This window comes from Penicillium cinerascens (genome assembly GCF_028974065.1).
Source record: "Penicillium cinerascens strain IBT 15544 chromosome Unknown contig_24_segment0_segment0, whole genome shotgun sequence".
NCBI classification, from domain to species: Eukaryota; Fungi; Ascomycota; class Eurotiomycetes; order Eurotiales; family Aspergillaceae; genus Penicillium; species Penicillium cinerascens.
In genome coordinates this window covers 1862280-1884149 of record NW_026695290.1, presented here as the reverse complement: position 1 = coordinate 1884149, position 21870 = coordinate 1862280, and the positions used below count along the sequence as shown (strand labels likewise).

At 53.2% G+C, this 21870-nt stretch overlaps 8 protein-coding genes across 8 annotated transcripts; 3 read left to right on the top strand and 5 right to left on the bottom strand.

The window, feature by feature from the left end:
• Positions 1-178: 178 nt before the first annotated feature.
• Positions 179-1446, bottom strand: N7498_003813 (putative HAD superfamily hydrolase; the record flags this gene model as incomplete). The annotated part of the gene is made up of 2 exons (XM_058450875.1): positions 179-1253; positions 1319-1446. 2 exons carry the CDS (start codon positions 1444-1446, stop codon positions 179-181), a joined length of 1203 nt encoding a protein of 400 aa, XP_058310337.1.
• A 202-nt stretch (positions 1447-1648) lies between these two features.
• Positions 1649-2821, top strand: N7498_003812 (F-box domain protein; the record flags this gene model as incomplete). The annotated part of the gene is made up of 1 exon (XM_058450874.1): positions 1649-2821. The coding sequence occupies one exon, from the start codon at positions 1649-1651 to the stop codon at positions 2819-2821; it is 1173 nt and encodes a 390-aa protein (XP_058310336.1).
• Positions 2822-3382: 561 nt separating this feature from the next.
• On the top strand, positions 3383-4552 carry N7498_003811 (uncharacterized protein; the record flags this gene model as incomplete). Its single annotated transcript, XM_058450873.1, has 1 exon — positions 3383-4552. One exon carries the CDS (start codon positions 3383-3385, stop codon positions 4550-4552), a length of 1170 nt encoding a protein of 389 aa, XP_058310335.1.
• A 128-nt stretch (positions 4553-4680) lies between these two features.
• Positions 4681-8218, bottom strand: N7498_003810 (uncharacterized protein). The gene is made up of 4 exons (XM_058450872.1): positions 7831-8218; positions 6112-7737; positions 5244-6059; positions 4681-5188 (listed from the first exon to the last, which is right to left on the bottom strand). The coding sequence occupies exons 1-4, from the start codon at positions 7904-7906 to the stop codon at positions 4956-4958; spliced, it is 2751 nt and encodes a 916-aa protein (XP_058310334.1). The 5' UTR covers positions 7907-8218; the 3' UTR covers positions 4681-4955.
• Positions 8219-8246: 28 nt separating this feature from the next.
• On the top strand, positions 8247-9200 carry N7498_003809 (phosducin family protein; the record flags this gene model as incomplete). Its single annotated transcript, XM_058450871.1, has 3 exons — positions 8247-8317; positions 8422-8604; positions 8711-9200. The coding sequence occupies exons 1-3, from the start codon at positions 8280-8282 to the stop codon at positions 9198-9200; spliced, it is 711 nt and encodes a 236-aa protein (XP_058310333.1). The 5' UTR covers positions 8247-8279.
• A 553-nt stretch (positions 9201-9753) lies between these two features.
• On the bottom strand, positions 9754-10854 carry N7498_003808 (bZIP transcription factor; the record flags this gene model as incomplete). Its single annotated transcript, XM_058450870.1, has 3 exons — positions 9754-10300; positions 10402-10670; positions 10735-10854. The coding sequence occupies 3 exons, from the start codon at positions 10852-10854 to the stop codon at positions 9754-9756; spliced, it is 936 nt and encodes a 311-aa protein (XP_058310332.1).
• A 1537-nt stretch (positions 10855-12391) lies between these two features.
• N7498_003807 (casein kinase 1 family protein) lies at positions 12392-13923 on the bottom strand (the record flags this gene model as incomplete). The annotated part of the gene is made up of 4 exons (XM_058450869.1): positions 12392-12485; positions 12620-13637; positions 13690-13762; positions 13912-13923. 4 exons carry the CDS (start codon positions 13921-13923, stop codon positions 12392-12394), a joined length of 1197 nt encoding a protein of 398 aa, XP_058310331.1.
• Positions 13924-15496: 1573 nt separating this feature from the next.
• Positions 15497-20082, bottom strand: N7498_003806 (uncharacterized protein; the record flags this gene model as incomplete). The annotated part of the gene is made up of 3 exons (XM_058450868.1): positions 15497-19311; positions 19371-19767; positions 19828-20082. 3 exons carry the CDS (start codon positions 20080-20082, stop codon positions 15497-15499), a joined length of 4467 nt encoding a protein of 1488 aa, XP_058310330.1.
• Positions 20083-21870: the final 1788 nt, after the last annotated feature.

Here is a 21870-nt window from a genome sequence, read left to right as displayed (position 1 = left end):
ACTCCGTATAGTTCGAACGATACTGATTTTACTGTCGAAAATGAGATAAATTCGCTGGAAATCTACAAGAAATGTGTGACCAAGGTCTGAACATATATGCATCGAATCAGCGCCGTATGTATGCCTATTCCCGGCACATCAATGAACCTTCAAGACGACCGATGCAGTTGGTGCTGAATCAAGACCACTTCGAAGCCTTCAGAGCCCACTGCACTCCCTTCTGAACATCATCCATGATGGTCTTGGGAGCCCAAGCAGGGTCTCCACCACTGTACACGCCGGTGCGTACCAGAATCGAGTGCCAGCTACTGCCGAACTCACTGCGATAGGAGTTCGCGCCCCGAATATCCGACTCAGGGTTGTCACCAACCATGTAGACACGCCGAATCGGTGGGAGATCTGCCGCACCACCAAAGGTCTTCGAGCGGTTGCGAAGCAGCTGTCGCTCGGCGAACTCGTAGGTTCCTTGATATGGTTTTCCGATCACTGTTTTCTTCAATTCGATGCCCTTGCTAGGCCCACCAGTAGTCGCAGCCCAAACGCCCTCCAGGGCTTCACGGAAACCACCTTGACCAAGACGTGGCAAAGGGTACGCGGCGGCCCACCACAAATCAGGGTTAGAGAAATACAAGTGAGGCTGGCCATCCTGCTGGTATCCGTGGTTGGGAAGATCAACACGACCATTCTTTTCCGAGAGAGTGCCCACATGACCCTGGGACGAGAGGAGAAGATCCATAATGACCTGGGTATCTAGTGCCCAGTCCCGGGGATCGTTGAAAACGAAGACGGCGTCGATTTTAAGACCCTTAATCGGGTCTGTCGGGTCCAATGGCTTGGGTAGCGGTCGGGCAAATGTCTTGTAGTAGTTCGAGAAGTTCTTCGAGAATGGCCAGACGGACGGGTTGGCCATGAATATGTCTCCTGGTGTCACAACATTCTTGAACCCGTATTGCTCCGCGACACGCCGACAGTTATCGCCATCACCTCCGGCAACCAGCACGCACTTGTTCTCCAGCGCCCTCTCCTCATCGGGGCCATTAACTAGCTCCGCAAAGGGTGAGTGGCTCTGCACAATCACTGACGGGTCCAGCGGCACGCTCAGCTTCTCGCTGATCTCCGCAACGCGCTCTGTCTCGTGTTTACCGCCGCCATTGGTGAGCAGGATGAAAGGAATGCCTTGCTCCTTTAGAAGGGCGAGGGAGTCGGCAGCGCCGGGTATAGGTTTTGAAGATCGTAGGAGGACTCCGTCGATGCTGTGATGGTGCATTAGTCCTGAGAGGCAAGGTTTCGGCCATACGCATACATCGCAGTCACTCACTCAAAGGCAAAGGCAAAGTCCGGTACGCGGGTCGAACTAGCAGTTTGAATGGCTCGACGGCCGAATGTGCAGCTGACTGGCGCACGCTGAAGCAAGCTCCGTGCCCGCCAGACTGTTTGGAGTCTCATCGTGTTGCGATTGAGGGGAGTTGTAGAGGCGACAAGGGTGAGGGGAGCTCCGGCCAGTGATATCATTCCCGCCCCACACTTTCACTTCTCCGATTCGCCGCGGCTTGTTCTTCACGATCTTACACTTTGTCCCAGACAGGCCAGACAGTCCAGACCACTCCCTCCGATTCAATCATGCTACGTGAACAAAGCCAGATCCGTCATGTACTCGCCAAGCCGCAGCGTCTTCCTCCCCACTGAAGTCGTCTTCCTCATCGCCGAGTTTCTTAACCAGACCGACGAGGATGAGTCGCCCCAGTCTCTTGTCGCAAGACAACGGGCTTTTTATAGCTTCTGCCTGGTCTCTCGGCAATGGTATTCAGTCGGAATCAGCTTCCTCTACCAGCGCCCTGTGTTTCCGGGTGGTAATGGATTCACCAAATTCGCCCACACCATGTGCCCGCCTCGAGGTGTCAAAACAAAGGCCGATTTTGGATCGATGGTGATGACACTTTCTTTGGCGGGCCTGGTTCACCACAGCTCAAACAGTCTCACAGCACGCCTGTTGGGACGGGTGAAGGAGAACCTCAGGTTCTTTATCGCACCGCGGGTTTCCTTCTCGGTCAACTGCCTCCCAGCGCTGTCAAAATGCCACAATCTTCTGGAGCTCAACCTGAGTCTCATCAGCGGACAAGTGATTCCATTTCACCGCTTGAAGAAAGCCATCGGCAGTTTATGGAAGCTCAGAAAACTAGAGCTTCCTGCTTCAATGTCTCTTACACATACGGACGAATCCACCGGCAAGTGGCCACCTGAGCTACGGAGCTTAAGGATTGGTGGAACCCTGGATCCCAGAGTGATGGGTACATTTGAATGGCCACCGTCCATCTCCGAGTTATCCATCTGGAAGTGTACAAATCTCAGCGCGGTCGTTTTATATAGCGTCCTCGAAAATGAACAGCTTCGTGAACGCCTTCAATCTCTACATCTGGAAAATACCAACGAGGAGATGTGCACTGATCAGGCGAGTGATAGCCTATATTGGCTGCCGAACCTCATCTTCTTGAAGATACCAGTTGATGTCACTAAGGATCTTCTTCTTCTGCCGCCGCCCGAAGGGCTTCCAAGCCTTCCACTTCGAGCACTAGAGTTAACGAGGCCATACTTCGATGAGGAACCTCTCGGGTTCAGCCTCCCGGATGAGCTGCTCAAGGCATTCAACCAGAACTTGCCCAATCTGTGGGCATTCGGCATCAGCGAAAAGTGCTTGCACATGGTAAAAGAACGCGAGGAGGAGCTGGACGAGGAGATCTGGAAGCACATTGACGAGGGAAATGATGACGAGCTTGAGAAACTCGAAGATTTGGGGCTGTACACTCTCAACGACGACTCATAATGATTTAGACTAAATTCATAGCGAGATACCCACCCAGCGCATTGCACATATTCATTTAGACAGGAAATAGCAGCAATGAACGGTGCCATTGGGGGTTGAAGGCGAGTTCTTCCCCACAAAAATGGGCATCTCCGATCCGGCGTAGCTACTTTCTACCCAGGTCCCCACGGTCCCTCATACTTCAGCACCACAACTCCCGTTAATCCTGGACATTTAACTTCGCTCAACCTGGCCTGGAATACTTCCCGTATTACTCGGAGTTTCGCATTACTCGAGTATTTAATAATCCTCGCTTTTCTCTCACTTCTTTTTTGCCGCCGAGCCCAACTAACTAGCCTGGGTAAGGCATATTCAAGATATTCGAAGAACCAGAAGAAGCTTCAAGGTGAACTAATAGCAGCCCTTATGATTCATTCACTGGCACCTTCCCTATTATCTCTTCTATAAATTCGTCCCCTCCAATCAATCAATTCTCCTCTCATCATATCCCCTGTTCAACTTCTCTTCACTTGGCCAAGCCTTCTTCTCTTGACAACCCTCCCTCCATTACTGCAATCCAATATGTCCTCCATCGGCTGCTCCAGATTACCCTTCGAGATCATCCTGATCATCGCAGAGCATCTTTGGTCCATTACAGAACGGGACGAGAATGGAGATGGACTCATGGCGCGACAGCGGCGCATGACGAACTTCTGTCTTGTATCACACGAGTGGTACACAGCTGGCATCGCTTTGCTGTATCTTTGCCCAGAGCTTCGCGCGGCAAACAGCCTGGATCGGTTTGTTGACACCGTGACCCAGTCCGGTGACGCCAATCACTTGAACATCGACTTTGGATCAATGATTCACGTCCTCAAGATGGGACATCTCGACCACGATATCCCTGACATGCTGCTTGAACGATTGCTGAGCCGGCTGCAATCTAACCTGATCAGCTTCGAGGCTCCACCGACACCATTTGGCATTGAGGGCCTGACTACCCTGTCTATGTGCAAGAATGTCGAACAGCTGGACCTCACTCTGCTGACCGACAAGCATCGGACCGAGGACTGCTTCACTTTCCCAGACCTCAAGCAGGCTATCAGTGGCTTGCCAAATCTTGTGACCGTCAGCCTTCCGCTCAAAATGGCGATTGTCGACACGGACGACTCCATTGGAGATTGGCCTGCTTCTCTGCGAAGCATCAAGATCGGAGGGACGCTTGACCCTCAGGTGATGCGCAGGTTCCAGTGGCCTTCACATCCGTTCAAGCTCACCATTCGCAATTGCCAGAACCTGCGCGCTGCCACCCTAGAGGGCATTCTCGACAACGAGAATATCCATGAATACCTCGTTCGTCTCTACATCACCCGCAGCAATACAATGATGTTTCAGGACGCACCCACTGGAATCTTATACAAGCTGCGGAACTTGATGCACCTCAGGATCCCACTGGACTGTACGGAGGACTTCTTCATGTTGCCGCCCCCTGAACCCTCGATGTCGATTCGGGTGCTCGAGTTGACTGAGCCGTACTCCGGCCAGGTCCTCAAAGAATTCACGCAACAACTTTTCCAGGCATTGAACCTCAATTTGTGCAATGTCCTGGCTTTGGGAATGTGTGAGCTTCCCAACAACCTGTGGAATAGCCAATTCTCACCGATCTCGACGAAGCTCCGCAGGCGTGTGCAAAGGAGCCCCCCAGCCGACCTCGAAGGCATTGAGAACTGTGGTCTCTACGCCATGGATTGATTAGCCGGGCGATATTCCTGGCCAAAATTTTGGCACCTTGGAGACTGCTTTTCGTCCCACTGGCCAGGTTGGAAGAAACCCATCTTTGTACCCCATTAGCGAATTTAGTACTTTGGATCAAGAACCTTTCTGAAATGTATTCCATCAAATCTATTTGGACACCTCAAAAACAACGAACAAAAAAACCAGGCTTGACAGCAGACAGAACAAGTCCTCCAATTTTTGTAGCAGCTTCATGGGACTCGTCACAAGCAACAAACAATTGGCCCTGAGCTTAAGAACAGCGACAACAGATAGGAAAGGCCCTTGGGGACAAAACAGGGTGGGAAGCGTGAGTGGAACCAAATCCTCATGTCTACTACAATTTGATATAGAAAAAGGAGAAAAAAGTAGGTTAAAAACATTAAGTGACAGATGCCAGCACGGCAGCGGCAACGCCCTCCTCTTCCGCCCGCACAGTGATCTTGGTCGTGACGCCGCTCTTGGTGGAGAAGGCCATCTTGATGAGAGCGGCCACCCGGCCGCCGGATACGGTCTTGCCGAAGAGCTTGAGCGTGTGTGTGCTGTTGTTCAGGGCGACGTCTGAGCCCTCCAGGGGTTGAAGGGAAAGAGCAGAGATCAATTGCTCCGTGGCATCTGGGTGTCGTTAGTATGTTTTGACATGGAACTAGGATCTGAAGAAGCGACTTACCGGTAATGCCCTTCATGTTGCTTAGTTGCAAAGTCTCGCTCTCCTCCTCACCGTTGGCACCAGTCTGCTCCCAGATGTGGTCGAAGCTGCCAGCGAACGTGGGGATCACGTAGTCGCTGCCAGTAAGCTCAAGGTCCTCCACCTGGTACTCGTCATCGTAACCACTATCTTCCGGCTCGCCGGTGTTAGGATCGATCTCCTTGGTGGTGAACTTCAAGTTGTTGGTGAAAGAGGAGATCGGGACGCTGTGTTCACCGCCAAGCTTCTTGAATGCCACATAGACAACACCAGGCTCGTTAGGAGTCAACTTGGGAGCCGGAATGATGAAGTCATCCTCCAACACGTCGTCCTCCGATGGTGTTGCGACAACAGTCACATTTTCAAGGACAACATCCGGCAGGGTGTTCTTAATATCATACTGCACGACGATGTTCTCCTTGAAGATATGCTTGACGGCGGTGACAACGTACTCAGTCTCGCTCTCAGAGAGTTCGACGGGCAAGGAGGACTTGAGCAAGTTGCCGTATTCCTTAATATCGGGGATCTGCATAAGTTGCTCGGCATACTTTTGAGTAGCGGCGGCGGCAGCTGCCTCGGCGACACCACTTCCCTTGCTCTTGGGGACACCGGTGGACGGCGCTTTGAGGGTGGGGGTGGCGGTGGTGAGCTTTTTGGTCCGCTCCTCAGCCAAGGCCTGCTCTTGGGTGACAACGGGGACAGAGGAGACATCGAAGGCTGCAGCGAAGGTCTGCTTGTCACCTGATGTCACGTACATGACGAGCTGGTGTTCAAATGTGGAAAGAGAATACATCGAATCTGGTGCCGTTAGTATAATGATGAAAGTGGAGGTTATGCAAAGTGTACTTACCATTCTTAATGAACGCTCCGGCCATGTCATCTTCGGCACCCATAAGGCGCAGGTTGAGGGCAGCACGGTCGCGCACCTCATCGTCGGTGTCATCAAGACAACGGGTGAGGAGAACATGCACACTGGACTTGACTTCGGGATCCTTCTGACCAACACCGAACTTGGCGAGAGCAGTAACGGCGGCAGCGCGAACAATGGCGTTCTCCAGAACGACACGGTTGTAGATGTACCGGATGTACTTGGTGGGGTGGGACGTCTTGGGGCCTTCAACACCAAGCAGGTGCAAGACCCGGACGGAGAGCTTAGTGAACTCGCAGTCCTCAATGAACTCGCAAAGATGAGCGAGAGCATCCTCCTTGCTTTCGGGGACGAACTTGATCAAGTCGAACATGCTCTCCACAACGGTGCGCTTGAAATCGTAACCACCCTCGTCGCGCAGAATGCCACTCAAGAAGACTAGCATGCCAGCCTGCTTGCTGGGGAACTTCAGACACAACGTGCGGATGGCCTCGACAATGGTGATCTTGAACTCGTCGGTGATATCGGCCATGAAACCCGAGATCTGCTTCATCAAGCGGTCCACGCTAGCCTCGTTGCCAGTCTTGAGCAGGGTCGTAATGGCGAAGGTGGCGATGGAGCGGTTGGTGTTGGAGATAAGCGCCTCGATATCGGGGTTGCACACGTTGACGACGTGTGGCTTGAAAGTAGCGAAGTTGTGCAGGATACGAATAGCGGCGAACTTTGTGATGGATCGGGGGGAGGACAAGAACAGCTGGAGAACGTGGACGGCCTGAGAGGCCTCGGCATCAGAGACCTCGCGCATGTCGCAAATGGCCTTTGCGGCCTCGAAGTTGACCATTTCGTGCTTGTGACGGAGCCAGCCATCCAGCATCTGCATCATGGGTTTCCGGAGACCCTGGTCCTCCTCCGCCAACTTGGCCGCCAGACGAACCAGAAGAACCAGAGCAGCAGGGCTCTTAACCACACCTGCTGCACCGTACTGCTGCACCATCTTGACCAGTGCCATGCGGTCGTGCGAGCGCATCTGGTACAGAAGACCAATTGCGTGGTATTGGGTCATAAAGTTCGACTGCGAGATAGCGTGGGCCTGCGAGCCAGACGAGAAGCCTAGGAAACCGGTCGATGACTTGGAGGACGAAGCGGCCTCCTGAGTCTCACTCTGCCATCTCCGAACGACGTCGCGGGCGATAGGGAGAAGGTGGTAGGACGAAACCAAGGCAGCCGAAGAAACCGAGGGAGTCTTGTCGACAATGGCGGTCTTGATGAGGCGCTCAATACCCTGAACCGTGGAGCCATCAATGATTCGGCACAGCGCCCTGATGGCATTGGCCCGGTACAGAACGTCGCTGCCGACCGCAGTGTCCTTCATGATGATACTGGTCGACATAATCACATCCTCCGCGGTACCAGCCAGCTCCTTCAAAATGAGATAAACCATCTGGCGCAACGAGGGGTCCTTGTTCTGGAACAGCTTGGAGATACCGAAGAAGAGAGTGGTGGCTTCGTTCGTGGGGAACTGCTCCCCCGTGAAGAGGAGGACCGCGATCTTGGTCAATAACGTACGGCATGTCCGCGGCGAGATCGGGGAGGAGTTGAAAAGTCGAGCTAGGAAAAGAATCAAGTCAGTACAATTGTACAATGGGTGGGTGTGCTGAGCCGCATGGCCAGGGGGGAAAAGTCCCAATGCGGACCGCGTACCATCTTGGAATACGGAGGTCCGATCAAGCTTGATCATGACCTGGTCCGCATCTTCATCTTTCTTCATGTAGCTCATATTGCCCAGGTGCTGGGATTGCACCAGCAGAGTGTGTTCGCGATCGCCGAGGGTGGATGGAAATGGGAGGACACAGTAGCAGTAGGGGTGAGGCGGTGTAGGCGACTACTGCATTGGCATAGTCACCCCCAAGCGAATGAAGAGAGCGAAGGAATTGGGGAGAAATGGAAACGTGGGGATGAAGGGTGACCTCGAGCTCCGACTGTTTATGGAGTTAAGTTGAAGGTGGCCTTCCGTGTGTTTGGCTCTGTGGCGCCCCGAACACTGCAAACATGCAAACAGGAGGGCGCAATGATGCCTGGCTCTCCCCTCACACTCGACTTGATCTTCACTCAAGCACCGAGAATTACTGCAGTGTGCTTGTGAATTCACTATGCAGGTCGAAGTCAATCCCAACGAGGACACCGAATGGTACGTCGTACACACCTTTTACCTGCTGCCTTCTACCTGCCGCCCGCATCCCCCACCCGCCACGAGCTATTTACGAGCACGGACTAACTGCAGTATGGATTTAGGAATGATATCCTTCGTCAACATGGAATCATCCCCGAGAAACCACAAGACCCCGAGCCATTGATCCAAGAAGCTCTGATCGCGGCAGAACACAAAGCGTATGAGAACCGACTCGAGGACAAGGACATTGATGAACTGGACGCACTCGAGGATGAGGAGGATGAGGGCTTCCTCCAGCAATATCGGTGAGTATTCATACGGAATGAACCGGGCATATTTTAAAAAAAAAATTACACAAATAGCTCTGCTCATTGCCTTAATGTATAAAGCCCAAGCTAACCCACCTAATAGCCAAAAACGCTTCGCAGAGCTCTCCACCCTCCAACAAACCAGCCTCTTCAACCAAGTCTACCCACTGCAAAAGGTAGACTATGCCCGCGAGGTGACCGACGCCTCAAACAACGCCTTCGTGCTAGTCAACCTGACCTCCCAAGGTGCCAACGTTGAGTCGCGCGTGCTGACAGAGCTGTGGCGGCAAGCGGCCACCAAGTTCGGCGACATCAAGTTCTGCGAGATTCGCGCCGACATGTGTATCGAGGGATACCCGGAGAAGAACACACCCACGATCCTAGTGTACAAGGACACCGAGATCCGGCGACAGCTTATCACACTGCGGGAATTGAATGGCCCGCGGACGAAGCTGCCGGATCTGGAGAAGTTACTTATTGAAATTGGAGCGCTGAAGGAGAGTGATGTTCGTCTCAAGAAGCGCGAGGGGGACGAGGATTACCTCAAGGATGATGAGCTCAATGTTGAGGATTACGATGACGATTGGGATTGATTCTCTTTGGTTTGATACGACAAATCATGATTTTGCAATGCGTGTACCATTATGAAATGCCCGGCCTTGGCCCCTTGATGGGGATGGAATTGGAGGGGGTATAAGAGGCCAACAAAAACATTGAGGACTTGAATGGTCCTGAGCTGCTCAATGCCAAATGACCCTACGAACATATTTCCCTTTTGCGCAGTTGAACTGGTCAAAAGACATGCACATTACGCACCTGATTCCTGTACACTCCACAAACTTACAAACACCCGATTCATTTCCATAAGAAACGGGTAGCTTGCATGCAAGTATTGTTCCTAAAATACTGAAGAAAGTGTCCAAAGAAGTAAAACATCAACTTCAAAATGCCAAAGACAGTCAGTCCATAAAATCAACAAATATCCCAAACCAGCCACAATCAGGGCGGACCATCGCCCGATAATCCAAGCACCAACGCCAGAGTACTCCAACACTTGCAATCGCAGATCCTCGCAGATAGAAATAGAAAATCAAAAGAACATATCTCGTCAAATCGGAGGCACGGAATCCATAACCGAAGAAACCCTCAGATCAGTTCATCACGGTCCGAAGCACTCTCCTCAATAGCCCTCCGAACTTGACCCTCCTTGAAAGCCGGGCCCTGTCCATCACACTGCGCCATACCCTTGAGGCGCTCCGCGACATCAGCAAGATCCACCTGCCCACGTTTAAACAGCTCGTGGCCCTGGATAAGATCCCACGTGGCGCCGGCATCGAGTAGTTTCTCGCCCGTGATCTGGCATACCGTAATGCGATGTGGAGTGTGAGCACCAGGGACAGCCACATCAGAGCCTGAATTCGAAGCTGAGCCCTCGGGCATCAGACTCGTGTAGAAGTCGGTGGGTGAGTATCTCATCGGCCCTGTGACGGTTGGTTCGGGGTACTCTTGTGGGTGGGAGCCGTTCGACCGTGATGTAGCGCGCAAGATCTCATTCTCGGTTGTGAATTTGGCTAATTCGCGTTTCAGGCGCTCGTTGTCGGCTTGTAGGGTTGTAGATGCTTCTTCAAGGTTGTTCACTTTGTCTTCGAGGTCGCGGACGCGGCGCTCCTTACGTTCGCGAAATGCGCGCTGGCTTATATGTCGAATGCATGTTAGTTTTATAGTATCTTGGACAGATACCGCTTTCCTCTGTAGGCCATCGTACGGAGTAAATGGTGGCGGGACATCACATACGCTGCTCGGTTTTGCGCCTTGCGCTTACTCTGCGCCGGCGTCATGTTATCCTTCTCCTCGCTGCTGCTACGGCCCGCGGGGTCGGCATAATGACCCTCGTCGCCATCGATCGGAGTCGGGTCCGTCTTGGTATGGTTCACATCATTGCTCGAAACCGAGTACTTGGAGAACGAGTCCGGCGGTGAATGCGGCGGCGGAAACAGCGACGAGGAGGGGTCGAGGCGGAACGAGGGGTCAAAGCCAGGAAGGTATTGGTTGTTATATGCATTCTAGAACTGGCGTCAGTAAGGGACGCGATCTTATAGACGGCTTTGGATCTAAGGGGAGCCGTACCAGAGCGAACGGGTCGCGGAGACCATCGTCACTATGTGACTGTGGCTGTTGGTCAGGGGTGGGTAGCCCATGAAGCGAGTAGGGCTGGGATTGATGACCGGCGTAAATTGGGTAGTCCATTGTACTGCGACGAGGGGTGACGTTGAGATGGTAGAGCGGAGTGGAACGTGGGATGAAGTTGGGCCTGGGTTCCTTTTGCTTCCCAAAGCTTTTAACCCCGGGGTGATCTGACCAATTCCTGCGCTTTGCGACTCCGCAATTCGGGTCCTTTGTACTACAGTGACGTTCTTGTGCAACGCTATAAAAGGTTTACCCTCTTCTATCTCCTGTTCGGGGCAATCTTGTTACCATACCATGATTATCTAACGTGCCTCCCGCGGTGGAGCAGGGTCTGGCCAGTGCAGGGCGGCGGACTACTCGATGACTTCATCCAAAGTCAAATGTGATGTGGACCCATGAACGCAGGTATCTACGCAGATATCTACTCGAAATTAACGGGAGGGGAAAACTTCATATTAGATGTTGGGAAAAGAGCCAAAGGCATTTTCTTAAGATGCTGGGCGGTACCGCCGGACCTGAGGGATCCAGTGGCACTGTCGTGGCATCATCAGAATGACCTGCCGTTCGGGAAATGTGAAAGTAAAGGGATTGAACATGCAGATGGGAAGAACAGAAAGGGCTCAAATTTGATAACGCAGTGCAATATCGACGCAAACCACCCCGGAAGCGACCCAAACCATGTCCGTCGCCAACTACCAAGAGACCTGACTTCCTCCAAATGGGCACAATCGTAGATCTGAATGCCTGCAAAGTAGCCGTGGCGAGAATCCAGAAGCCTGCGAAAAGAAATACCCGAAGAAAGCCACCCTCGAACAACCCTCCAATCTTGGCCGGGTTATACCGGTCCTCCCCTCGTCCCCATTCAGCGTCGATATGCAGTAAAAAAAACGCGAGAACAAGAGAGATCCTAAAACAAACAAGGGATAGGGATAAAAAACTCAATGGGCAAGGAAAAGGGGCAAATAACGATAGGTAGCGCATTCGATCATGCGGTCCAAGGATGTCCAGTGCTAGCAATCAAAGAATCAGAAATATGATTTTCTGTTTCCGAATTGATGCCGTCATTCGCATCTCCTTCCATCTTTCCTTTCCAGTGGCTTGCGAGAGGTGTGGTGGTCAAGTCGCAAAAGCCGAAAGGCAAAGAGGTAAGAAATAGCCACCATCTGAATAGCGTTTCGAGACTGAGTGATCGGCTGCCCCGCATGAGCAGGTGCAGGTAATCCGATTTGAGAAAAAAACAGTCGTCAAGGCGATCGGAAGCTCGGGTCGAAGATTCACACAGGTAGGAATCTTCGTAAATTGGCGTAGGCGAGCAAACGAGTGAACTATGACAGGTCGAAACGGCTGTGGTCGAAAATGGATCGAAAACGGGGTAGAAGGGCTGTTATGAGAGATTGCAGAATGAATGGAGAGATCCAAGGAGAAAAAAAGAAATCCGAGAAGTCGAGTCGAGTGCAGAATGTTGCGTCCACGGTGGTTGACAATGGGATCTCCAGGGTGTCTTGAGGTTGACAAAGGGTGTAAGCAAGCAGGGGAGAAGGGAATTGAAACGAAAAAAAATCGCCATCCCCTCAGTTCCGCCGCAGGTGTTACACAATTAGTACCACTGAGCCCCCGTACCATCGTCCCGCTTCGAACGGCCACCAGAAGGTCCATAACCTAAAGCAGCACCCTTCGAGGCAGAACGCAGCCTAACGCCGAAGACTATGCGATTAGTCAGATTCAGAACTGAAGGGTCCTCCACGCCAGCGTCACAAGAAAACACCTAACGCAGGAGAAAAAAAAAGGGGGTTCCCTACACGGAACCTTGTTTCAAAATACTCACATCCTGTCACTTCCTCCCACGGCACGGTTGGTGTCCGGAGTGTTGTCGAGGGTACCGCGGTCAATGACCTTGCGTCGCTGTCCCGAGATGGCACCGGGCTTGGCGGCACCGCTGGTACCCATGGGGCCAGCAGCAGCACCCTGGCGGCGGGCCTGCTCGTCATCCTTGTCCTTCTTGGTGGCGTCCACAATCATGGCGGCGTTCTTCTGGTACTTGTAGACGGTCCAATCGAAGACGTAGTCATACTGGAAGGATTCACGGACGAAAAGGTCACGGAAGATCTTGCGTAGGTAAGAGTAGTCGGGCTTGTCGTCGAAGCGGAGGGAACGCGTGTAGTTCAGGTAGATGGCGAACTCGTTGGGGAAACCGCGGCACAGAACCTCGGTGGGGGTAGTCATCTTCTTCTCCATGATGCGGTCGTACTTCTGCTTCTTGGTAGCCGCCTTCAGACCCTGCCAGGGCAGAGAGCCACGGCAGAAGTAAAGCATCACGTATCCAAGCGACTCCATGTCGTCACGGCGTGACTGCTCGACACCCAAGTGGGTGTTGATACTGGCATAACGGGCAGTACCAGTGAGGTTCTTGTTCTCACGGTAGGGAATGTGGAAGTGGGTCTTGGGGTCCCGGTACTTCTTGGCAAGACCGAAATCAATCACGTTGACCTGGTTGCCGCGCTTACCGATACCCATCAGGAAGTTGTCGGGCTTGATATCACGGTGAATGAACGACTTGGCGTGAATGTACTCGATGCGGGAGATGAGCTGGTCGGCCAGCAGGAGGACTGTCTTGAGCGAGAACTTGCGGTTGCAGAAGTTGAACAGGTCCTCCAGACTGGGACCCAGGAGGTCGATAACCATGGCATTGTAATCACACTCGGTACCGAACCAGCGAACGAAGGGGATACCGACACCACCGGCAAGAGACTTGTAGACGCGGGCTTCATATTCGAGCTGGGGGTGCTTGGCCTTGACACTCTCAAGCTTGATGGCGATCTCCTCGCCAGAGATGATATTGGTGCCTAGGTTGCTGTCAGCGGGGCAACCACGGAAAAGATAGTTCAAATCACGCACCCAGGTAGATGTCACCAAAAGAACCACTGCCGATCTTACGGCCGATGCGGTACTTGTTACCGACACGCAAATCCTGTATATGAGGTCAGCACAACATGGCCTTCCAAGTTGCCCCGATAAAGGCCGTTCACAACGGTGTTGTTTGGGCAGAATATGCGGATGGAGGTTTCAGGGTATCGGGTGCTGAGAGGGAATGGATCGATGGGCGTAGTTTACACTGACCATGGTCGTCATCTTGAATCGAAGATGGCACAGCGGCTAGCCGTGCAGTATGCCCCTGGAGACTGAAATGGCCGTTAGATGGAATCCAGATGCGAGCAGAACAAAAACTCCAGGAGAAAGCAGTTGAAAACAGAAGAGAGGATTTATGCAAGGTGGGCAAGGCAGACGCAGAGAGCGAAGCAGATGGAGAGGGGGCATGACGAGCTGAGCCTCAGGCAAACGAGGCTACCGGGCTCAGCGGCTGGGGTTTGGCCACCGCGTCGGCGTGTACACTTTTGGCCACACAGGCAGCCAGAGAGAGCCCGTTGATATCGAAGAGGTACCCGACGAGGTGGAAAGGATCGGACGAAAGACGAAAAGGTGGCTTACTTGGTAGAATCGAAGAGGTCCAATGCCGACCGTGAAGGGCCGACCGGAGAAGGGGGGAGAGGATAAGAGGAGGAACAGAGGATCGGACAGGGCCGAAGGGAAAAGAAAAACGGAGGGAAACCGATCAAATATCAAGGGCAAAAGCCTTGATCACGGCAATACGGGTTTGGAGAGAGAGAAAGGAGAGAGGGGGGAGGAGGAGGAGGAGTCGGTGAGGCGTATTTTTCATTAGCGAAAGCGTTACATGCAAAGTACAGGGCGTCAAGGGATTGTCACGCTCAGTCACTCCCGAGGCTGGGGTACTGTAACACCCGTAACATTGGGCTGAAATGTTTTGATTGAGATGTGGTCTATGAGTCTTTTTGAAATTTACTATCCCCTGATACCTATTAATTCCTTTTCGGGGGGTTCGCTCTGTCTACCTAGTGTCTTAGCTATGGCATTGAATGTTCCTGTCTCGGGGTTCTAGACGTGGCCCTTGTCGGAGCGCGCCTCACCTGACCCGATAACGCCGTGAAAGCCGAAGATGTTGGATTCTCTTTGCTTATTTAGTTCTAACAAAACAACATATTCACTGTCCTCCATGCGGCATTTTCTCAAACGAGTCATGTCTCATCTTGCCCCAGGTCCAACTGGATACCTACCATGCAATGCCATGTTTGCCCCGGGCTTCCCCCTCTGCCTTCCGTGCGCGTCCCAAATGACACGACTGCAGTGGTCTCTGCGCCTTTCACTTCTGAGTGACAAGTTAAACATCCCTTGAGCTTCTTAGATTGGCCCGTGCTACGCATCGGGCCCTAATTTTGGGTCTACAAGGGCTTGGGTGGATATGAACGTGGACTTGTTAGATCGACTATGATGTTTTCTGACTATAAAGTATAAGGTTCGTGTAGGATGTTGCTAGTGGTACAACCAGAGTCCAATAAACATCGGGAAACCGGGGTATAAGAAAAAGAAAAACCAAAGAGGTACAACGAACGACAAGGAAAATCCAGGAATTAAAAACAAACAAAAACGAAGGGAAGCCCGTCCCTCGGTTTCCCAGATGAGGACGGAAACAAATAGGGACCTCATCAGACAAGGATCATGCATCGCAAAAAAAAACGAAGGCAAAAGCAAAAAGAGAGACTGACAGAATACAGGGGCAAAGCAAAGCGCTCGGAGGGTGTTGCAGATTGACATATCTCAGGGCACGTAGTCGTAGAAGTAGAGGAACTCAAATCATCGAGGCACCGTTGCCGGAGGCCACCGGCTTGCTTTGACTGGGGGCCCCGGTCCGTTCCTCCTCATCCAGTCGCCGGCGCCACTCCGCCAGGCTGTCATTCATCATGGCAGGCCCGTCGCTGGTGTCCTTGGTCGGGGTTCGATCCATATCCAGCTGGCTGCTAAGACGGTAGTTGCGGTTGGTGCTTTCCCAATGGGTGCGAAGGGCCTCGAGCTCGTTGGCGAGAGAGTCCAAGGCCATGGAGCCACGGTTGTCAGGAAAAGAGGTGGACTCCTGGGAGACATTGCTGTCGGCGCGGGGTCGTCCTCCGGCCGTGTTACTGGAGGCATTGCTGTGGCTGCGAGTGATGCCATTGGCACCCGGAGCGTGTTGAGACTGCCGGCGGTAATGTCCCACCGACGTTTCAACCTGTTCCAGGAGCATGTTGACCTTCTGCTCTGCATCTGCAGCCCGAGTCTCTAGGTGGGCGTTCTCTTGCTTGAGCTGATCAAGCTCGGCACGGCTCCGTCCGGCAGCAGAGAGCAGTTCTTGCTTAAGACGCTCGTGCTCAGTCTGAGATTTCTCCTTCTCAGCCTCTGCGGCGGCAAGCTCCTGTTTTAGCTCCGAAACCTGGCTCTCTAGGTTCTCCAGCGAATGTGAGGTGTTCTGCTCCAGGTCGGATATCGACTTCTGAAGCCGGGTACGTTCAGCCTCCCACGCACTAGAGGCATCCTTCTGACTCCCAGCGCTCTCCAGGCTCTTCTGGGCAACCTCGAGTTCAGAGTGCAGTTTAGCATTCTGAGACTTGTATCGGCTCAACTCATCCTTCATGCGCTTCAGCATCTTCTCAGTGCCTTTGACGTAGTGGACCGCCGATTGGTAGTCGTTTTCGAGCTGCTCCAGCTTCTCACGGAACACCTTATCGGCCTCTTGCTCACGAGATTCGAAAGTGGACTTCATGTCTTCGTGTGCCTTCAGACTGGCGGAAAGTTGTTGCTCAAGTTCGCGCAGTCGACCTTGCTCGGGAGTTCCAAAGCGTGATCCTGGCGATTCGAGGCGGGGAGAACGTCTGCTATCCGCATTCACGCCTCGTTCACCGAGGAGATCCTTCAGAGCGGCATGTTGAATATTCAATGCGCCAGCCTCCCGCTGGTGGGATTCGAGCTGGGCCTTCAAATCGCGGCTTTCCGCGGTGGCGGCCTGGCTTTCCTTCATGGCGGTCTGGAGCTGCCTCCGCAATTGCAAACCCTCGCGGCTAGCCTGCTCTTGATACGCCTCAAGACCGGCAATACGTTCTTCGGCACGTCTCAACTTGTCTGCAGCTGCATCAGCAGCTGCCTGGTTTGCCTTGGCCAAAGCAGTAGATCTCTCAATCTGGGTCTCTAAAGCGGCCACTCTCTGGTCGGCGCGGGACCGGATTGATGCTTCCAGATCAGTAGATGATGCACGCTCGAGACCTGAAACAAAGGCCAGCTTGTGAGTCTCTGCCTCCTTCGCATGGCTCTCGGCCAGTTCCTCCGCATCACGCAGGCGACGAGTGGTGTTCTCCAACTCCGTGGTGCGCTCCTCGTGTTCAGATCGGAGCTGCAAGAGTTTCCTCTCCAATCCCTCACGGCGCTCTCTCTCCTCCTCCAGCTGCCTCTCAACAATTGCTGTCTTAGAAGCGGAAGCGGCAACAGCTTCACGCAAGCTGCCAAAGTTGGTACCAAAGTCCTTCAAACGACCGGAAGAATCCTCAATCTGCTTCAGCAGCTCTTCTTTGTCCAAGCTGAGCTGCTTCAAGGCTGCCTCTGCCTCAGAGCGCATCAAGGACTCTTGTCTAGCAGAGGCCTCGGCACGGTGAAGTTCAGCACGCAGGTTCTCAGCCTCCAGGGCGTTGTTAGACATCTCAAGCTCTGCCAAACGTTTTCGTGTGGCTTCGTTGGTGTCCTCGGCCAACTCCTTAGCTCGTTTCTCCTGCAAAAGCTCGGTCGATAGTACATCCAGCTTGGCCTTGAGTTCGGACTGGGAAGCCAGTGCTAATGCAAGGCGACGGCCCATATCGGTAGGACGCTCAGCGCCATCCTCCCCATTACGGGAGCTTTCGGGCTGCGGGGTGCTTCGTTGACTACCGCCGTGAGCGGCGAGTCTCGCTCGCGAATAAGCGGCCTCGTTGACAGCCACATCGCGCTGATGTTCTACTTCGGCAATCCGCTTGGAAGCAATGGATGCTTGGCGATCCACGGTTGCCTGCATCTTGGCAAGGTTCTCTCGCATTTGGAGGAAGGCCTCAAGGAGAGGACGGTCCTCGTCATTGAAGAACTCCCTAGCACGCTCATCCAACATAGGACTGCTGGATGCATTGGGGATGTAGCCAGCCTTTTTCGCCAATGCCAACTCGGACACGTACCAAGCGTTCCGCGCCTTTGTAGATTCCAATTCCTTGATCAATGCCTCTTGGTGAGGCGTCAGCCTTGGTGACCGCGGCTCGTCTCCAAAATTTCGAGAGTTGCGGAAACTGCGAGACTCTACAGAGCCATCAATGCTCACTTGGCGGGCACCAAGCACCGATTCCTCGGCACTATCAACGGAACTGCGTGTTCGATGCTTTTGCAACGACCGTTGGCGAGCCGGAGTAGTAATCATGGGAGCCGCTTCGCCAGCTTCCATGGCTTTCGCCGCGATCTTTTGTTGTTGATGAGTTGGAGTCCGTTGACCAGAAGAACCTGGGCCGTCCTGCGGGCCATCCTTGGCAACAGGCGACTCAACGTTTCGATCAGCATTGGCAATGCGAACATCCACAGTCGGTGTGAAGCCACGGTCGATCTTTGTGGGAGTCTTGCTACGAGGATTCGATGCAGCCTGGGGTCCGTTGCTGCGGGGACCCGGAGAAGGAGCTTGTCCTGGCGGAGGTGGGCCAGAAGGCGCTTGAGCAATCGACGCTCGTGGGAGTCGGGAGCCTGGACCCAAGTTGGGATTAGATCCGAATTCGCCTTGCCGTCCACCTGCAGCCTGGACCAGATTTTCGCTCGATGGGGTCGGTCCCCGACGAAGATAATCCGGGGTTGCGTTCTGCGCCTCCCGTGAAGTCCGGCCCGACGGAGGTCCCTGCTTGTCGGAACTCGCTTTACGGCCGCCTGGCAAGGCATTGCGTTCACCGTTCTGTAGTTCATTAGGGTATCGGATTTTGGAAGTATCCAGAATGTAGGCCATACTCAGCTCGGCCGCATCTCTGGGAGCCGAGCTCGGTTCACCGGCCATGACGATGATCTGTTTGCCGAAAGCCGTCATGCTGTGTCCAGATCGCGGGGAGGGAGCCGGACCCATGTTCTGGAAAGAGTACCATCGTCGTGTGGAAATGCGGAAGGCGGACAGGTCACCAAGATCCATTCCTTCGTCAGTCCGGCCACCAAATACATACATCACGTCGTTGACCAGAGCAGAGGCGTGGCCCTCTCTGGGAGTGGGGATAAACCCGACACAGTCCATCTCAGTCCATGTGCCGACACGAGGGTCGTAAGCCCAGACATCATTGAACCATTTCACGCCGTTGGTTCCTCCGAACAAGAACAGCTTGTCGTTGTAGGTGACGATTGTGTGGTTGGTTCGTGCTGGGGGGATTTGACCCTCCGGGGGCCCACCTTCATGGCTGTTTTGAACGAGCTGCTCCCACTTATTCGAGGAATTTTGAAGTTGGTTCAAGTCGAATGCAATCAAGTCATTGAAAAAAAATCCTTCGACCTGACCACCGAATACGTAGAGTTTAGAGCCCAGAATATTCAAAGTGTGACCGTATCGCCCAGAGGGGCGCGAGCCGGGCGGAATAGCGCGAGACCACTGACGAGAAGCTGAAAGGGTCGAAAAGTTAGAGTTAAATCATCAAAGAAAAAGTGTACCAACCACATACATGTGTTAAGAAGGTATAATGTATCGTCCAAGGCATCGGTCTCGTTGATTTTTGTGTCACCGCCAAAAACGATGAATGCATTTCCGACAAGCAAGCTGGCATGACCAACTCGGGGACCCGGGCCTTCTGAGACGGTCGCAACTTGGAAGCAGGACAAGCTGCCGCCGCTGCTTTCGATCATCCACAGATCGCCTTTCACGGTCGACCCATCGATCAAACCACCCATCATGTAGATATCCCCTTCCTTCGATGCGACGGCGTTGATTGCGGCGCCATATCGGGGGAAGGGATTAGCTTGGGGCGAAGAGAAATTGAGTCGGCGTTGTGACCACGGATAGAGTGAGGAGTTGGGACTCTGTGGAGATACGCCATTGGGAGTCTGTTGCGGCCGCTGGACCTGGAAGCACGGCGTTAGGGAAACACAGTTCGGGGGCAATTGCTGCACGGGCAAGCTTACCTGGGATTCTGATTCCGCCCTCTGGCGCATTCTCACGTTATCCGGACTGGTGGGACTCGTCGCGGAATTCAGGGAATTGTTATAGCTGCTGCTGGGGGTCGGTGTCTGCGAGAAAGCGTTCCCTTCGGTCTTGGCCCCGTTGGCGATTGACGGGGCCCCGGTCGACGGAGAGCCCTCGGAGGTGTGGACGTTTCTCGTCGCGGGAGGGAGCGCAGTCCCTTGTTGGTTCTTTTTGGATTTAAACAAGAAAGCCATCGTTAATCGGTCGTAAGTCGTTCAGTGGCGCTGAGGAAGTGTCCGCGCCCAAGTCGGGGGATGCCCGGTGCGATGTGCGCTCCTCGGCCCCAGCACAGGATATCAAAAAAAAGGGCTTGTCGGGGAGGATCGGTCGGAGGTTGGGAGAGGTGGAAAGAGGGCGGATACAGGGGTTGTGTATTTTCAGAGAGTGTGGAGTCGGAACCCAGGAACCACGAACCGTCAAACTTGTCCCATCCAAAACGTTTCGGGGGAAAAATCGAGCCAGGGGTGGGTGAAGTGGTCTGATCACAGCGCCTCACCCAGCGATCGCAGCCCTACTGGGGCTAAAAGGGAATAAGGCCGAATTGCAATTCCCACGAGGTAGTCAAGAAAGGGGGGCAAAGAAAAGAAATTGAAGACGAGAAAAAGGTGTTTGTTTCATTTCGGAGGCGGAGAGAGGGGAGTACACTAGTGCCACACGCTGCATACTCAGGGGCATCAGAGATCATGATGAGCCCTCATTCCGGTCCATGGCCCAGCCTTCGGGTGTCATGGCCTCCGATCGTAGAGGTATCTTTGGTGTCTTCCATCCCTGTGTTTAGACGGATATGTTCTACGTCCTATTCATACCTATGAAGTAGGTAACTTGCGTGAACGCAATACCATAGCAACTACGGCTAGCCAGGGACTTAACTGCCAAGTGCCGTAGGGTAAATAGTAAATACCACAAGTGACTGGGTAGATCTCGGAGATATAAGGTACTACTATCGTGGAGTACGGGGCCGTTGCCGTGGTGCTTGTCATTCCTGGTGTGCTTCCATTCCAACCCACACTCTAATTATACTCACCACCTGGGCACTCTACGCGGGGATGTCTTTACCGAATCTTTCGACCGTGAAAAAGCGAAGCGGCCAATTGCTGCGCTGGAAAGGCCCAAGTCCACCCGGCGATCCGTACCCCACAACGTGCAAGGAACCTATCGTCTCGACCCGGTTCCCACGGGTGCTGCAGCTGGATGTAGCCAGGGGTGGCTTGCTTCTCTCGTCAGTGGGACTGGACCACCCGTACTTTTAGGTACTTTGACGTGCCTGATGGACCCTCAAATTGAGCCACATGAGAAAAAAAAAAAAAAAAAAAAAAAAAAAAAGGGGTGGGACGTTGTGGTTGTGCCTATCAGTGGAATTCTGGGCCGCGGTGTTCGCTACAGGTGCGAGTCCCTGAGCGTCTCCTCTGCCATTCGGTTACGGCATGCTGGCACCGTCTAGGGATAAACCTAGTAATCGGCTCTACGAATCACATTGATCCGACAGAATGTTTTAGCTTGCTTTCTGACTTTCGTGAATGTCCCTGTCTGGTTTATTTTCCAGTGAGACTTGGTTTGATTAGCCGTGTCCATCTCGATCTCCCCATGCAACGGGAAAGCAATGTCTGAGACAGTGTGTTTAATGACATTAACTCCATATCTTGGCAAGTCAATCGGGATCTCCGTCGCTCCCCTGGTGCATATGGACTGAGATGAACAAGTCAGATACACCAAGTTCCCTCATATCCTTCCTATAGGGCTCGGACAACAAGCTACTGCGAACTACGCCTAGCTCCCTTGCCACTGGGTCATACTACAACTCACCAGATACGGATACATCTGATATCTTAGCCGAAGCTAATGCAGGCATTATGGTCAGATATAGCTTTTTGTCCATTTACATTGTTCCGTAATCCATGTATCAGTGTGATCAGTGTGTCCAAGTAACACCGAAACCTGAGGCACCCAAGTCCGGGGGGAAGCCCGGGTTAGTCAGCAGGGAT